The following is a 19603-nucleotide window of genomic DNA, read 5'->3' on the forward strand; positions in this document are numbered from 1 at the left end:
CTCAACTAGGCATTAAGTTGGGGACGCGGTTGTCTGCTGGCATTAGTTGGTGGACGTCAAAGATCCCACAGTGTGTCCTCGATGAAGAGTCGGTGAGTTTTAGGCAACACCCTGAACAAATTTCAAATTCCTGCCTGAGCTCGCTCCCATTTAACATCAGGCCTGGCCACTGTTACGGATTCGTCACTTCCGTTGTGGTTTTCATCCACTGTAAACATTTTTGATTCCATGTACTATTATTGTTGTCGTTTAAGGGAAATAGAGATTACTATTTTCAAAAGGAAAAAAGTTAATATTTTAAATGAAACCGGAACCGGACGACGACGACGAGGAAGAGAAGGCGGAGCGAGCGAGTCGGACAAGAAGCCTAGCTGCTTCGAGGTCTGGAGCGAACGTTGGCGAACGAGAGTCACGAGTGAACTTTGGGGTTTCCCGGGAAAGGGATTCTTGCGACAGAGTTGTCATTGATGACAGATAAACCTGCGTGACAGGTTTTGCGGTTGATTCCGGAGAGAATCATCAGAGTGCCGTTACGCCATGAGAACGGGCCATCGGCCATTTTTACCTCGCGCAGGATTTGCGCTTCGCTCAAGGTTTTTCATCTTGCTTAAACCATTTTCACCGCATTCAGACGTTAATCTGGTGTGTGTGTGCAACGTGGCTTTTGAGTGGGAAATCTGCGGTTCGCCGAGTGGGAGCCGTGGAACGTCCATACCCGAGGGTGTGATTTCCCAGTCGCCTTGAGGGCACCTTTGCGCAGCTTTGGCAGCGTGACTGTGACTGTCATCCGAACGGGATTCTGGTCTCGATTAGACATCGTTCTGACGATTACTGGAGCGGATCGACTTTGGCTTGATGCCGGAATAGAGACATTGGGAATGTTCTTCTTTTCGCTCACTTGGAGCACAGTGAGTTATATTGTACGAACCTGATGGTACCATCATAGGAAATATATATTGGTTGTACAATTGATTACTATTGTTGTTGTACTGTTATTCTTGTGTGATCTTGATACAATATTTGTTTGTTGGTAACAATTGGTGTGGTTTCACCATTGATCTTTGACATACAGAATAACACATCTTTCTGCCGTGACTCCTCTCGGGGCTTGGAGGTACACCGTGACCGGGGTTTGGGGAGAAGCACGTAACACCACCCAGTTCCTTAAATAATTGCGCCAACTTTACATGCTCTACCACCTGCTGGCCACATACTAAGGTACATGACATAAAGAAGAGAAGACGACCAGACATAACCATGATTGTTTTCCCCCTACAACTTTATATGAAACTATCTTTGGGCCAAATTCCTACCGTGGAATGGTGAATCTTGGGCTGGCCGATTCTGTCGATGCTCAGTTGGACATGCGTTCTTCCATACACTAAAATCCAGTGCAGACAGCACCTTGAATCGCTGGCTTTGAAAATGGAGTGAATATACAAGGCAGCTGGAAGATGTTTCATCAGCGTTTTGCTTCAGGAACATCACAGTTCCGTTTTTAGCTTGGCTAACATTTTCAGAATCATTGGAATCTGCCGCGATGAAGCTAACTCCGAGGGCCTTTCACTTACTCACCGCAGGCAGGTTGGTGGTCTTTCTGTCTTCTACCGACTCCTCTCCAGCCTTGCTCCCCCAGCTCTCTCTGGGCTCTGTCCCCCAAATATTCCTACAGGTCGCACAAAATCCGCCTGCAACCCTCTTCTTCTGCCAAAATCAAGACTCTCTGCTCACCTTCACTCCTTCATTCCTCTTCTCTCCCACCTCTGGAACAAACTCCTTCACTCTCTTCAATCCCACTCCCTCTCCAGGTCTTTAAAACAGCTGTTCACCACCATCTCTTATCCATCATCAGCTGTTCAGCTGTTCACCACCATCTCTTATCCCCCATCCAAAACCTTGATCTTTTCTACCCCCACTAATTCACCCCAGATCCACTTTTTTGAAATACCAACTTCTTTCCTGGAAGTCCTTGCAGTGTCCTTGTGTTTTATACTTCTCCCACCCCCCCCCCCCCCCCCTTCCCACGCCTCCTCCCCCCAAGCCCTCTCCCTCCCACAGATCTCTCGATGTCCCTGCTCTCAAATGTTGTGTTTGTGTGCTTCCCCATCTCTCCCCATCTTGTCTACCGCTCCCCTTATTATATGTTTTATGTGTCTGTTTGATTTTTTGTGTGATTAATGTTAGCTCTATCACGAGCCTCGATCTTGTATACAAAAAAGAAAAACAAACAAACAAAAAAAACATTAATTGTAATCAACTCTACTTGGTGTTGTATGTTATGGAAGATCCTATTGGTAGAATGTTTTGGAACGAACCAGGTGAAACAGGTTCGCTTAAGGCAATGGGCGGAGTCAAATGTTGGATACCTGAACTGTGAACACGATCGACGTCATACCTCCACGGACTTGCTGCTGTGGTGTACTGAACAATAAACCAATGAATCACCTTCCAGCACGGCGAATGCATTATAATGTTTACTAATGGCCACTAATACACAATTATGTTACCCCACCACACCACCCCTATTTCAAATGTAAAGCAAGCTAGCCATGTGTAGTGAGAAGTTGCACATTAATTTGCAGGAGAAGCAGAAGGTGGGAGTTTTGTGCAAGTTTGCAGATATAGACAGTGCCCTCAACTACATGTTCCCAATTGCCATGGCCACTCCTCTCTAGTCTACCTGCGGCTGACTCGATGGTGATGGCGACTGTGTTAGCCGCGTTTGCAACACTGGAGACGGTTGTTGCTGTTTGACTTCCTGCCGGGCCATAACCATCTCCAGAGCCTGAGAGAGCACCTCCACAGCACCATTGTATTGTGCACCAGCAGGAGGATCAGGCCCAGGTATCGGTGCACAAAGTTCAGCCTAGGGAAAGACAAACAAACACCGGTTGTGAACCAGAGGTTTAATCTCTACAAATTTTTATAGTCTGCTTTGTGGTACACCAACCATGAAACCAAGCTACTGTAAACGTTACACTTTGTTTTTTGCCTTCACTAAAAAAAATGTTTGCCCATTCTGGGGAAGAGGTAGCGAATACCTTCCCAATTGCCATGGATTTGGCACTACCTTCCGGTCATCTTACAGCCATGCCACACACGAGCACACACACAAACACACAAAACTGCAAAAATCCATCTCTCACAGCACGGGCTAATATACAGGAGCTACAAAACGAGGCATCATCAAAGTACTTCGAAGTAGAAGAGGGCCACCTCGGAGTAGAAGAGGGCAACCAAATATGCTACAAACAAATGCACAAAACAATTATCAAAGAATACCTGTGTATAACGAAGCTGATCCTGAAAACACACCTCTCTCCAAGAGACAAAAGCAAACCATAAACCATATAGCAACACCAGTGTTCCAGTACAGCTGCGGAATAATAAACTGGCCACAATCAGAAATCAATAATCTAGATATAAAAACAAGGAGTCTCCTCACCATCCACGAACAGTTCGACAAAAAGCAATGCATCCTGAGAATGTACCTGCCGAGAAGAGAAGCACATAACAGCCTGCTGGATCTCAACCAAGTCCGCAGAATGACAACTGTAGGATTGGCTGAATACGTGAAAAATTCAACAGACTACAGTTTACTTGTTTGTGTGCACACTGAATCCAATGTGTATGCAAACACAGAGACAGCAACACAGAAAAGGTACCCTGAACTAACCGTTCAAAAAAACAATTTCCAAAGACAGGTGTGAATAGAAGATGTCACATATGAAACCAAAACAGCAATGAATGCAGCCCCAATGATTGCAACAAAGAATGTATTAAAGCAAGATAGCAAGATATATACACCGATAACTAGGAGAATGGTAAAAGAGCAGGAGATATTTGAAAAAGGTTTGACAGATTGGGCACAGACAAAGAAGGCTCATTGGAATGACTAAGAAGAGGTCAACTCAAACGGGACAGAGAACAAATTGTAAAAAATGCCCAACACCGAGGACACTATAGCAATGGCTAAGAAGATGGTAGGACTCAGTCAATCGGACAAGTGTAGGTTCTGCAAGGTAGAAACAGAAAGCACGAGCCACCTCCTAACAGGATGGAAAATACTCTTGTCAGAACAGCTGTACTCCCAAAGGCACAACAAAGTATGTAGAGTAATCCACTGGCATATCTGCAGAAATGCAATATCCCAGTTTCAGAAAACTCATGGAAACATGAACCAAAAACAATTACTGAAACCAAGGAAGTAATGTTCACATACGACCTTATGATCCCATTGAGTGTGAAGATAGAAAACAAAGTATTGTGACTGGATATCATACATGGGTACAAAAAAGAAAAGAAGGCATTGCTAATTGAGGTGTCAGTACCCAGCGATTTTTGCCTAAACAACACAGAAATCAAGAAAATGACTAAATACCTCAAAAATGAAGTGACAATATCTTGGAATCTGAAGAGTGCCGAAATGTACCGGTGATAGTTGGAGTAACATGAATGAAAAAGAAAAATCCTCACAGAGGTCTTAAAACCCATCGCTGAGAATATTACTACAAACAAACTGCAGTTGGAAGCTGTGTGGGGCTAGGTGAAGTTCCTGAAACAAAACTGAGAAAAATAAAACTTCACAACTTCTCCAACTTGGTCCATGAAATCCCTTACTGAAACAAAGGTGGATACTTCGAGACCTGGAAGGACTCTGTTCCGCCTTCTGAAACCGACATATAGAGAAAACAACCAGCGACACACACAAGACTCATATCACTCAAATTGGGACATCATAAGTCCAATATTTTCGGGATAAATCCAAACAACAGCAGACCCACACGACATCCACATTAAATATGGACAATAACCTTGTAACATTTATGTTTTTTTTATGAGAAGCAGTCTGATGTTGTCCATTATGCTTCAGAAAATGTAATTGCCCTTTTTATTGTATTTATACATTATCAGAAAATGTTTTCTCACCGATGGCGGGTTAAGCACTTTTTGATCCGAAAAAAGAGGTGGACGTAGGCATGGCCAGACATTACTGACCAATGAGCACTCTGCATCTTGGCAGACATTTCTTGCATTGAAACAAAGCACCACAGACAATTGCTGGAGGGGATTTGGCACATTGTTCCTCATTGTAGGTTGATCCAGGTCATCATTCATTAGATTCAGCAGCCAACGAAATGATTCCTTCGAGAGATATATCCATCCCTCCTCGAGATTATTCATCCCTTCTTCCACTCGTCCATCGATCCTTCCACTCATCCAATGCTTCCTTCCAATCATACCTTTCCTTCCAATCATCCAACCTTTCCTTCCAATCATACAATCCCTCCTTCCAATCATACAATCCCTCCTTCAAATCACCCATCCTTCCATCCACTCATTCATCCTTCCTTCCTTCCACTCATCCCTCCCTCCTTCCACTCATCCTTCCCTCCTTCCCCTCATAGATCCATCCATCCCTCCAACCGTTGATCATATCATGGAAAAGACAATCTGTGAAAGTGTACAATCTCTGTATCTGAGATATGGTTCCCACATGTATGTCACTCTGGATAATCTAGATTGAAGTGATCAATGATGGTTATTGAAACATCTATTGGTTCACGAGTTTTAAACAGAGTGACCACTATATTCGTCATGGGTGTGTGTCTGTCTGTGTCCACAGCATAACTACCCGATGATATCATCCGATCTTGATGAAACTTGGGTGGGAGGTTGATATCATGATCTAGTTGTGTCCTGCCTATAGTGGGCGTATTGTGCCCATTGTGGGCGGAGCCACGCCCGAAAAAAATGTATTTTTAGGGGGTAATCGATTTCAAGCTACATCTTCTCCGAGGGAGTTGGTGGAATCTGACAGGGTTTTCGGTATTTGGTTAAGCCAATGTCATGTGTCTAGCCCCGCGGAGCTCGATTTTTCATTTTCGCCCCAAGGTAAAGGTCACAAGGTCACGAAATTTAGAAAAGTCAATTTTTGATGGTTTTATTACATTGTTCGCTTCCTGATAGGGTGAAATGTCGTTCATGATCTTATATTATCACATACATCATGAAATACAAGTTTTCCAACAAATTTCAGAATCTTCGACCTTTGACCTTTGAAGGTCACAAAGGTCAAAGTTTCAAAGTTGTCGGAATCGAACCGAATTTTCGGTATTGTGTAGCTAACTAACCTCATAACTGATTATACATTATTTTCTATCTCATTTCATGGTCAGCAACCTTCGTCCTGGCCTGTCCGGGCCTGTTTTGGTTATAGTCCGTCCTTTGTCATTGAATACCGCTCGCTCGTGAACCATCGTCGTCTCCTGACTTGTCATATTTTATGTTTGGGTTCTATACACAGTATAAAATTAATTAGTGCTATTTATGATGTAGGCAGATCTAGTGACGTTTTGCCACTCTTTCTGTACCCTCATATGAGCCGAATTTACGAAAGGTGTTCATTGAGCGTCTAGTTAACACACGCTAGCCCTTAAACACTGACAAAACCATCTTTGTATGCGCACATCTAATCACCCGATTAAACAGCTATTTACGAAGGGAGATTAACATCCATTTAACTGTGCATATAAACAGCTAAACAAGCGTTTAGTTATGCACATCTAAGGTATGATTCATTCCTTTTAATCGTTTCATTGGTGTTCAGCGCACCAAATAGGAGGTTACCAAACCAATTAACCTCAATTACTCCACATTGACCTGACCACACAAGTTTAGGTAGTTTTTGTTCATTGGAAGTGTGTTCCAACGGTTGCAGCATGTCGGCAAAGAAAAGAGGGGCCAATTTTTCATTTGACAAACGAGTGCACTCAAAAATTATTCTGGAGGATTATTCTGGAAATTATTCCAATATTCTGGACCACAAATTGTGCAAAATTATGCAAATAATCCAAAATTATGCAAAATAATATATTGAAAATTATGCAAATAATATCTATATATATATATAACACAGTTTGTGTGTGCGTGTGTGTGTGTGTGTGTGTGTGTGTGTGTGTGTGTAATGTTACCGATAGACTCCTAAACGGAGAGGCTCATGTACTTGATATTTGGCACAGACATGGCCATTGAGCCTGGGACGAACATGGCTGACCTAAAAATTTATTTCATAATATGTTTTTACCATATTTTTATCTCAGCGCGAAATGTTATGACCGGAATCTGACCGGAAGCAGAGCAGCGCGCTGATTCGCTCAGAGCGATCACGTGATGTTCGTTGCCGCCATTAACTCAGTTACGCGTTCGCACGTATTTCAGAGCGATTGCGTTTTTGCCGGGTACTTCTGCATGATTAGCATTTAGCATGATTTAGCATGTTTCACATGGGTTTGTTTTCAGCGAGCAGAAGTACCCGGCATTGTACGAATAATATATCGATAGTGCCGTGTAGGGCGGAGTGATGCCGCTGTGGGAGGGACCGAGCAAGGTCGCTGTGGGCGGGACCGAGCGAGGTCGCTGTGGGCGGGCCCGGGCGAGATCGCTGTGGGCGGGGCCGAGCGAGGCAGCTATGGGCGGGGCCGAGAGAGGTTGCTGTGGGCGGGGCCGAGCAAGGTCTGCGTTAGTGCGTTGCCGTTGCCGTTGCCTGGTATAAAAATATGGTGCTTGATGCTCTCTGCGTCAAGATACGGACTTGATGTCCGTATCTTTACAATAGACATTCCAATGATGATGATGATAAATGTAATACCACTCAAGGAAGGCCCACAACTCAAGAGAGTGGAAAAAAACAATAAAATGAACAAAAATACGGGGAAGGAGAAGCAACCACTCAGAAGAATGACAGAAAATCATTTCCCTTAAATGTACCCGACTCGCTCACGTACTTGATTTGTGGCATAGACATGGCCATTGGGCCTTCACGGTGTAATTTGTGCGAGGCTTTTGTCCGAGTGAGCTTGAGTCGAGAGGGCGAATGTACGGGTTGGGAATGTACGGGTCTCCCTTCCCCCGCCCGGTAACGCCGGGTACTGGAGGGCGTCACAGGATCGGTGAGTCTCCAAAATCCGCTTCGTGCTGTTGCGAAGATTTTTTTTTTTTTTTTTTTTTTTGTATACTGAATCGAGGCTCGTGAAAGAGCTAACATTTATTTCACAAACAAATCAACCAGACAAACAAAATATACAAAAAGAGGGAGTGGAAGACAAGATGGGGAGAGAAGGGGAAGCACACAACCACAACATTTGAGAGCAGGGAGAAGTGTGGGAGGGAGAGGGCGTGGGGGCAGGAGGCGTGGGAGGGGGAGGGGGAGGGGGGGGGGGGGGGGGGGGGGGGGGGAGAGGTATAAAAGATTCAGGACGATGTCGCGATTGTTGTGCTGCTCTCCGACCATGAGAACTGCAACGTCATTGTTGACTGGCCCTCCCCTTCCCTCCCCCCTTCCCCCTCCCTTCCCCCTCCACCCTACCCCCTCCCCCTCCCTTTTCCCTCCCCCTACCCCTTCCCCTCCCCCTCCCTTCTCCCCCTCCCCCTACCCCTCCCCCTCCCCTCCCCCCTCCGGCGTTGCCCGGGTTCTTTTTGAATGAATTTACTACCATAATTCAGCTTTTACTGGCGGCCGTAGAAGATTGACCACTATAATTCAGCTCAGCTTTTAATTGCGAAATGGGCCCAGCCCGGCCGAAGCGGCCTGACTGGCCTCGCCACCTCGCCTATAACCTTCCCGGGGCCCGTCCCGACATTTTAAAAGTTCTTTTTGAATGAATTTACTACTATAATTCAGCTTTTACTCGCAGCCGTAGAAGATTGACTACTATAATTCAGCTGTTTTTAATTGCGAAATTGGCCCAGCCCGGCCGAGGCAGCCTCGACCGGCCTCGCCACCGAGCCTATAACCTTCCCGGGGCCCGTCCCGACATTTTTTGTTTTAGAGGTTTCCTCCTATCTTTCACCGTTCAGGAGATTAGCGCGTGCAGACAAACAAACAAACAAACAAACAAACAAAAACTTTCTTTTATATATATATAGAAGATTATATAATAATTATGTATGTAATATTATAATTAATAATTATATAATAATTATCTGGATATATTATTAATATTCTGTATTATTATCTGTATTATTATTGGATTATTATCTATATTATTAATCTGTATTATTATTATCTGTTAATAATCTGTTATTATCTGTTAATCGTAACAATCTGTTATTAATCTGGTATGGTAATCTGGTTGGTGGTATCTGGTTTTATTGTAGATAATCTGGTATCATAATAATCTGTTATTATCTGTTATTATCGTGTTATTATCTGATATGTTGTATAGATTATCTGTATTATTAATTAATAATCATATTATGTATGTATAATTATATTATACATTATTTAATTAATATATATAATTATATAATTATGAAAAACTATGCAAAATTTGCAATATTATGCAAATCATTTCCAAATAAATTATGCAAATTGTGCAAATTTTATTGAAATTATTCTGGAGGATTATTCTGGATTATTCTGGAGGAGGATGAAGGCAAAGGCACTGGCTCGTGAGAAGAAACTCGGCATGAAAAAAACAGAGGAGGTGGGCAGGCTGTGACCGGTCAACTGGGCGAATAAATTGTTGCAATATTGACAATCATAGCTGGAGCCTTGGATCAAGTATATAATGACGGCGTGCAAACCTATAGTCCCCTCCGGTGTACACCGGTAGGGGACTAATAATGATTTCAATGTTATTATTTTTAAAATCCCGGAAGTTTACTGCCGCTGATGCAGTTTTATACACCACATTATTTAACATGGCCACAAGTACTGCAAAACTGGAGGTTTTTGGAAGCAATAAGGCAGCAATGTGTTCTAAATAGTTCAAGTATGTAATTAAATCGAAATAAAATAAATATTGTAAAGATTATATAACAAAAATTAGTTCTGGAAGTTTACCGCCTTTGACACAGTGGCTATTACACCACCTTATTTAGCACGTCACATTAGTTATTCGTGCCTGTTGTTTGCGTTCTTTATGACGTTCTTAGAGACAGTAACTTTCCTGTTTGTTTTTTTGTTTTTTTGTATACTGAATCGAGGCTCGTGAAAGAGCTAACATTTACTTCACAAACAAATCAACCAGACAAACAAAATATATAAAAAGAGGGAGAGGAAGACAAGATGGGGAGAGAAGGGGAAGCACACAAACACAACATTTAAGAGCAGGGAGATGTGTGGGAGGGAGAGGGCTTGGGGGGAGGAGGCATGGGAAGGGGGTTTGAGGGGGGGGGGGGGGTGGGAGAAGTATAAAACACAAGGACACCAAGGAATTCCAGGACAGAAGTTGGTATTTCAAAAAAGTGGAATTGGGGTGAAATTAGCGGGGGTAGAAAAGATCAAGGTTTTGGATGGGGGAAGATAAGAGATGGTGGTGAACAGCTGTTTTAAAGACCTGGAGAGTGGAGTGGGATTGAAGAGAGTGAGGGAGTTTGTTCCAGAGGCGGGAGAAGAGAGGAATGAAGGAGTGAAGGTGAGCAGAGAGTCTTGATTTTGGCAGTTTAACCATAAGAGGGTTGCAGGCAGATCTTGTGCGACCTGTAGGAATATTTGCGGGAGAGAGCCCAGAGAGAGCTGGGGGGGGGGGGGGGGGGGCAAGGCCAGAGAGGAGTCGGTAGAAGACGGAAAGACCACCAACCTGCCTACGGTGAGTGAGTGAGAGGCCCTTGGAGTTAGCTTCATCGCGGGAGATTCCAATGATTCTGAATGCTTTGGTTTCAACAGCGTGAAGACGAGCTAGGTGTGAGGCAGGAGCACCAGCCCAGAGGGGAGAGTAGTATTCCATTGAGCTGCGGATGAGAGCCTTGTATGCGGTGAGGAGCTCAGGTGTGCCAAGGAAGGACTTCGCACGACGGAGGATGCCCAGTCGGCGACTGGCTTTGGAGGCCAGATTTGAAATGTGGTTTTCCCAGGAAAGATCATGGCAGATAGTGAGACCCAAAAGCTTGAGTGACAGAACTTCTTGGAGAGGATTATTCAGAAAGTGGATGGGAGGGTTGTCCAGTCGGTCTTTTCGGAGAGACATCGTAAGAGTGTGAGATTTGTCAGGATTGAAAGACATGTTCCACTTGTTTGCCCAGTCTGTGATTTTGTCCAGGTCTGCAGAGAGTGAGGAGGCTGCAGACTGCCGATCTGAGGGATGAAGAATGGAGCGACAGAGAGTAGAGTCATCAGCATAGAGATAGAGGGGATTTTCAAGAGAGTCAGAGAGATCATTGATGAAGAACTGTTTGGAATGTTTTCAATTCTGTTTGACTGCCAGACAAGCAGACAGAGTAAAACAAGAATGGCTGCACTGTGGTCACAACCTGCAACAAAATCAGGTTAAAATCAGGTTGTTCAGGGCTGATTGGAAAACACATTTAATGCGCTATTATATAATTTGTGGAACATAATGCTTGATTCATTCCTATACATTCTGACATTCTGTGCAATCTGACGGGCTTGAATAAACCTTACTAATACTCGACATATGATTAGATTTTTGGGGGTCCTTCATCATCAAAAGCGCTCAACCCAAACCAAAGCCAATGGAAATCTGATGCCACAAACCCAGGCAATGTATAATCAGCAGAGGCCTACATGCCTAATGTGTTAGGCCCACAAGAAAAGCAAGATGGCGGCTACATTATTTCATCTCGGCCCAATGGTGGGTGGAGTCAAGCAACAGATGGGGGTGTGGTAAGGCAACTGTCTGACCAATGGGTGCGCATTTCAAAAATCGACCCCATACAAGAACCCCAACAACAACAACAACAACAACAACAACAACAACAACAACAGTAATGCAAATCTCTTGCAGATCTGCGACATGTCGCAGGTAAAAATTATATCACTCCTTGCACATGCACGATCAGGACTATTCAGAGCCAAAGTACTGCAAAACTTCAGGTTTGTTTTCCGATTCACGTTCCGATTCGTGTTCAAAATGCAACATTCAATTGAAATAAAGTTGTTCCTTGATCATAAACTGACGTTTGTGGATACAGAAGACAGAAGTTAACCAATTGCTTAACCCCACTTTTCGCCTTGTGTGTGCGGGGTAATAAGAAAGAGAAACTAGGATGGCACTCATAGTGGGGGGGCAAGTGGACACCTGTAGGATTTTCATGATGAGAAGGTGCCACCTATTTTAATTCATTATGTCGGTACCAAAGTACATGAAAATGCATGTTGCCATTTTTGAAAGTGTGGCAGACGGCAGCCATCTTGCATTTCAAAATGGCCGATGTTTTGCCACTATTTTTCGCTTGGTTAGTTTCAATGAAAGTATTTTACCTCAATTTTGAAAGCAAAATGATAGGTTTTCATTGTTGTTAACACTTCAAAATCAATGTAAGTATTATTTTGTTCAAATTACATGCGATATCACCCATCCTGAAATTCAAAATGGCCGCCAAAAAGTTACAAATTGCATTAAAATTTAAGGGCCATGGTCCGATCAACAGCTTCATCCTAACATTGACCCCCGGATTTAACCAGACGTGGTATAAATTTTGATATGAGAAGAAAGCTGCTATTCTTCTCATTGACCCTGTGAAATCGTCGGGCTGCAAGATGTTTAGTTTGGATTTTGTACGCCAAAACTTGCTTACTATTGGTCAACCAATTAGTTGAACCACAGTATTCTATGGGGCTTGCAAATGCACATTTTTAGCTCTCTTGTCAAAACGATTGAAATACCAGCATGAAACTTCACAGGTGGGGTCGAGGGTCAAGGCTGTCTGCTGTTGAATCGCGAAGCCGTCGATCAATTTCTGGATATTCACCATCACCATACCCTGCGCGTTCTCTGATGAAGTCGATAACATTTTGGTGCGAAGTTGGTCTCTTAACAAGTTCTTCATCAGTCTTTTGCTGACAGATAATGCAGAGACAAAGATTTGTTTCCTGCCTTGACGTCTTTGCACTAGGTGGTCCAAAAGCATCCATTTTCCATTAGCAACACAGTAACTGTTGGGTTTACTCCAAGGTGGGTCGGCTCACTAGAAAAAAAAACAACATAAATCCATAATATGTGCACTGGGGTAGTGTTTATGTGTCCATGTGTGGTTATGTGGGTCAGTGATTGGAAGTATTCCTACATGTTAGCATACTGTGTTTTAATAGAGATATATTTTAATTTAAAAGTTATCCAGAGTATCCCATACGGCTTTCCGTAATTACCAATTCGTTAGCATTGTTGACACCTTGTTGGCGTTGTTGGCGTGTTTTATAAAAAAATACAATTTGTTTGGAATACTATTGAGGGAAAATATGTTCAGACATTTTATGTTTATATATTTCAGTCTATTGTTACAACTTTGCCAATGGTTATAATGAATGATATAGGCCTATGGGTGATAAGCTTTCCACATTAATTCATTAGCTTCTTATAAAAGCCTTTCTTTAAACTTTTTGCTGATATATTTTCAAAGCTTTCTGGACATGTAAGCACAATTAAAAACAAGTACTGTAACTTAAACTTACCTTAGTAACAATATATGCTGTGATCACTTTGCATGACAATACAGCAGAAACTTCTGTCCAATGCCATGTGCTTATGGATGTAGTAGAGGCAGCAGGTAACCCAGATGCTTCCCTCTACAGCTAATTATTTGTTACGGATACTCAAAAGGGCCAATTTATTTAATATATTATTGTCTGTTAGAAGTAGCATCCCAAAGTTTCTTAGAAATAAGAAAAAAATACTCGATTTCAATGGATTTAGAAGAATATTTAAATAAATAAACAGCTCATTTCAAATGGCGGCCATTTTGAAATTCAAAATGACCTTATAATTATTTTAAATATGCATACAATAAATCATAATGTCTCTCCTATTCATGTTCACTCATATTATGGGATAAGATTTTGATATTATTTTTAAAATATGAGCAATAATTGTATTCATTGAAGAAAAAAGCATGATCATGGCAGCCATTTTGGAATTCAAAATGGCCGCCATTTGACAGCTCCGAAATTGGCAACATCAATTTTCCTGTTCCTAGACATACGTAGAACATATCTAAATAGGTGGCAACTTCTCATCATGAAAGTCCTACGGGCCCATTGTCTAGGACCACTTGCCCCCCCACTATCAGTAGAGAATATACCTCCACCTGGTTGGCCATATCACTCAATGGTGAAGAATCACTTAAAAATTCGACTAGCTGGATCCGGATCCGGATCTTCACCAAAATTGAATCGATTCTTCCTTGTCACACACACAACCTGTCCAACAAGTTTCGTCCAGATCCGTCCATAACCCTTTGAGATATCCTGCTATGCATCGTTTTTGCCCCAATCTCCCATGATGAAGAATCACTTAAAAAATTAAATAATTCTCATATCCGAATTCATAATCAGATCTTCACCAAAATCGAATCGAATCGTCCTTGTCACACACCAGTAGTGTAATAATGTTGGTTCTGGGACACCCCAAATCCCCATTCACTTACATGTTAATTTTTCCATTCCCTCATTGCCCCTAAACACCTCTATTTCTCTCACCCTGTTCTTTACGAACCTTCTAACCTTTTGACATGTTATCCTTATTCATTAGACCACTTAAACAATGGTCCTTCTGTGTGAACCTGTGATCCTTCTGACCTTATGGACCTTTTAACCTTTTACTCTTAATATCATCTGGTGAATCATCTTTGACCCACTCAAACAACGACCCTACAAATATTTGTTTATGTGTGGGAAATAATTGAATTCTCCTACAACTCTCCTCACCGTCTAATACATTAACAAAAAATATGTTTGAGTTTGGTTCTTTATCAAGATATTTTAACTGAGCTAAAATAAAATGATAAACCTCCCTCAATGTTCTTGTCTGAGCGCCTCCTCTCCCACATACCATTTTTAAATTAATGTATATATTTTCCTGACAACCATCAAAGTTTTCCGTCCACTCAAAAATATTTTTATCTTTTTTACCCAACTCACCGGTATTTAAATTAATTCTCTTATTTGTTTTGTGAACTTTTTTACCAGTTGCCTTTTCAATTATACCTATTTGATATTTTTCACATTCATTATGTTTTCCATTTATATACCAAGGTTGATTACACCTCCACTCTTTAGTCTGGTTGATACTTGGTTCTATCATTTATATAATAGTAAAAAAGGCGGCGGTAGCCCGTTAAAATCCCCAACCCCCCCTTTTTAACTTATCACTTATATATATCTTATCACTTATATATATCTTATCACTTATGTATATCTTATCACTTATATATATCTTATCACTTATATATATCTTATCACTTATATACTTATATAACCATAAAGGAGACTATCAATTCCATTTTCTAAAATAAACCTCTTATCATCAAAAGCCCCCAATGCTTTCTTATTTATCTCTTCTGAATATAATTGATGTTTATAACTTCTTATTCCATTAATCTTTCTAAACTCTTCTTTCTTTGTTGTTAAACAGTTATAATAATCCTTAAAGTTTATTGTTTCTTTAATAACATTTTTCTTTACACCTTTTAACTTCTTATCAGTCTTTTCAACGTTATTCACAATGTATTTATAAGCATAAGCCTTTGACCTCAATCCCACAAATTCACTCATAACATTTCCTCCTAATTCATCCTTGAACTTTCCAATCACCTTTTTATTTTTAGAAGAGAACAACTCACTCTCTGGACTGTAATTACTCGTGTCATAGATATTAATGTCTCTTTTCATGTCTGAATAAACATCGTTGGTATTAATTTTCAAAATAAAACTATCTGTATCCATATAAAGTAGATTAACATCATTTTGATATTTCTTCCTCAAGTTATTATAAAAGTAATCATACATTAATGACTTTGATAAATCAAGAATTGATGTTCCAATATAAATAGGTTTGTTCATTTCAATACTCTCTTTAATCAAATGGATCGCACAAAAGTTCTCAGTAAAGACCTCAGCTCGAGTAAAACTCGGTCTATTAATTAATTTTGATGCTTGTTCCCAAGATGTTGATAGTCTGATATTTTGTCTTTTCCTCACATTCTCCATAGTCTTACCAAAGACCGCATTATTCATCAATTTATAAAAGTCTTTCTCAAAATCTGTTTTTGACTCTGTTCTTCTTTGTGTATTAAAATCAATGTACCCCTTTAACCAATGACTTTGATTGAACTTTAGAACCCTATGGATCTTCTCTACTCTTAGACCTTTTGATAAATATTGTCGCAAATTTCTTTGGTGTAGAACATAATTTTTCTTGTTATATAATGTAGTAAGTAATTTTTCTGTTGATTCACCTATAGCAAACGATCGTTGATAATCACTCAACCATTCTTTCTTTGGACTTTCTTTCTCACAAGCAAATGGGAGATCTTTGTGTAGGTTATGGAGTTCCTCTGGATATTTTAAATCAATTTCAAAATAATAACCAACTTTTTCTTCATCCAATTCTTTTTGTGTAGAGATACATACATCTTGTAAAACGTTTTTGTAGTCTTTTTCCTTTACCCATCTAAGTTTTCCATAAGGAAGAGCCTGAGACATTGCCCAGCCATACAGGTTGTTCGCGTCATAGTACATCAAGTAAGAACTCTCTTTCGTTGGATCATAATTTGGAAGATATTTGTTATTTGCTTTTGCGTATCTACTCGAGCAGACTTGTGAAATTCCACCTCTATTTGCCTTTTCAATCATCAAAAGCATATCAACATCGGTTATCAAATCCAAAACTTGTTTTGTCATTTTCAACATCGCACTCCAGGCCAATCCAGGTGCTGTGTAGTAGTGAGCAGGATCCAATCCATATCCAGTGCGACAAACAGATCTAAAGGCTTCAAATACATCGGCCAATAAAAGCACATCAGTTTTGAGATACAAATCGTGATACTCGCAAAGATTCTTGATGTTATATTTTTCCCAAACATTTTGTGCGTGTACATAATCTTTATCAGATATATTACTGTTGTTTAATTTGTTATAGAAATTTTCTTTTGAAGGAAGTTGTGTTTCATTGAATCTCTCAAATGAGTCCATATAGTCATAGGGGTAAATTCCCTTTTGTGTTAGAAAATCTTTATCTAAAAAATACTCTGAAAGACATGGAAACTCTTTTAGATTTTGAACCAAGTTAGCCAATGGACTTGCCATGAATTTAAATGTATCAATAAATCTGATATGAGTAATAGGAGATGTGTGAATTGTTTTTGTGAATGAAATGTATTTCTGATCCGTGTTTGGAATTGCTGAGATACTTCCAGAAGTCTTTGAGAGTTCCTTGATAAATAGATGTGTATCATAATGAGCGTTGTTATGAAGAAAGACAGGAATGAAAGAGGGGAGTTGATAATTAATATTACAACTTTGATGAGCCGGACCTCTATATTTACCAGTGAGATGACAATGGTCTCTAACCTTTAGACCTTTACCAATTTTCTTCTCACAAATATGACAGTCAACCTTTGGCTGTCTAAATTCTCTTTTTTCTTTACTTGTTAAGGACATTGGTTTATTGGTTTCTCTCATTATCTTGGTTAATCGGACACAGTCTTTTTCTAGTCGTTTCACAAACTCCTCTGGGGTATTTGAGCCTCTATACACCTCTAACTTGTTATATTCATCACCAACGGATGATTTGATATAATAACAAAAACCACAAGGAGTATGTTTTTGATATTTATTTGTGTATGATTCTTTTGGATCTGGAGAAGCAGTATCTATTTTTTCTAGAATACTTTCAAAATCAGCATATATAACAAATGGATGTTTGATCTTTTTATTTTTATCTTTGAATGTGATCTTTGAGCCTTCTTTAGGCATATTGATTACCGTTGATTTATGTTCGCCACAATAATTTGAATGTTTATCTAATCTTTCTTGTGAATTGAAGAAGTTAAGACAACGCAAACAAATATATATTTTATTTGTTCTCTTACAGACTTGTGGTTTTATTAATTTAGCAATATCTTTGATGTATGTATAATGTGAATTTTCCTCTGAATTAAAATATAGAAGATTAATATGAGTTTGTTTACAATTGTCAGAAAGCTTTAAAACCTGAATGTTGTTTGTTTCTGTTAGACCATAAACATTAACTGATAAATTATTCATCTTTTCAAATTTAGGAATATCATTTAAAGTCATCGGAAACTTTAGATCTTTCGTATTTAATGTATTCTCATATTTTTTATAATGAGATACTCTTTCATCATGAAAATGTGGAGGATGTAAGTGTGCTAAAATAGACCAGAGAAAACATTTATTGTCTTTATTTTTGATATTGATAACTGCTTTTCTATTTTTGATAACACTGGGTAAATCAATGTAAGAAGAAGCTTTTAGAGGATCTGATTTAAGAATATGAATGTCTATGTAAATAATTTTTCCTATATTGAATCCACTTCCTACGATTGAATTATAAACATCTTGCTCTTGTTTAATAAGTTCATCATAGACTCCTGATGTTTTAAAATCTTGATATGAAGATATAAAGTGTGGCTCAGTTCTCATGTATGGTGTATCTATAACTCCTTTATCCTTTGTCATTTCTAATTTTACCCCCATATAAAATTTAAGTGGTTTCATTTCTTTTAGTGTTTTTTCAATCAATGTTTGAACAGCAGGTTTGACTATTTCTACAGCATCAACTATAGACTTTGGTTCGGGAGGTTTGAAGTTAAAGATTCGAATCCTGATATGTCTTTTGAAAGCACCATCAGTATTTTTAATAGTAAACAATTTTGACAAGTGTTTGTTAGTTTTAAGATGGGCTTTAAACCCCTTCTTGAGGATGGTTGTTTTACAGACCTTACAATGTTTTGTTTTAGGTGGAAGAGGAGAAAGTTTGTTAAGAATGTTGTATGTATGTTTTGCGGTGAGAATATGTTGTTTATAATATTTTACTTCCTTCTCGCAAGTATCACAATAAACCATATTTATAGCGTGAGAAAACGTGGTGTTTTATATATATCACTGTGCTTAAAATAAAACACTTTTGAGCTTTACAGCTCCGTTTTATATATATCGCTGTGCTTAAAATAAAACACTTTTGAGCTTTACAGCTCCGTTTTATATATATCGCTGTGCTTAAACTAAAACACTTTTTCACTCAGAATCATCTAAGTCATAACTATCACATGAATACTCAGAATCATACTCAGAGTCATCAATAAAGCTACTCTCATAACTATCATTTGAGCACAAACTATTAGTATCATAACTATCATCTGTGTTCAATGAAATACTATCATCACCATCGTCCGAGTTCAATGAAATACTGTCATCACTATCGTCCGAGTTCAATGAAATAGTAAAATCTTCACTGCTGTAATGACTCATATTTAATTAGCAGAAAAAACCTTTCCATCTATACCAATATACTTTCTTTCATTAACGGATTCAATCTCTACATTTTTAATATCAAAAGTTATCTTTAAATAATCTCTAACTATCATAGAACGAAATGACATTTCACCAGAAATATTAACATCATTCATTTTACTTAGATCTACACCCTTTGGATTATTAAAGTAAATACAAATTTCTCCACGAGTATTGTTGATGGTCTTATCATTCTTTTTCAAAGTATCGTGGTCAATCACTTTTTCAAGCTTTGAATAAATTGCCAGGAGTAGAGGAGAAACTTTTGTTAGATTTACTTTAATGGATGTCTTTCCAGGTATAGTTAGAGCTCTTCCTTTAAATGAA

General features: G+C 39.6%; 1 protein-coding gene across 3 annotated transcripts in view; it reads right to left on the reverse strand.

Annotated features, from left to right (window-relative positions):
- The window catches only part of LOC137429646 (cyclic AMP-dependent transcription factor ATF-2), a 109272-nt gene that overhangs the window by 15320 nt on the left and 74349 nt on the right, over positions 1-19603 (reverse strand). For all 3 annotated transcript variants that reach the window (XM_068119751.2, XM_068119750.2, XM_068119752.2), the window contains exon 10: positions 2681-2866. In XM_068119751.2, the coding sequence (XP_067975852.2) occupies positions 2681-2866 (186 nt within the window). The remainder of the gene's footprint in view (positions 1-2680; positions 2867-19603) is intronic.

Source organism: Myxine glutinosa, chromosome 6 (assembly GCF_964187855.1).
Source record: "Myxine glutinosa chromosome 6, kmMyxGlut1.1, whole genome shotgun sequence".
NCBI lineage: Eukaryota > Metazoa > Chordata > Myxini > Myxiniformes > Myxinidae > Myxine > Myxine glutinosa.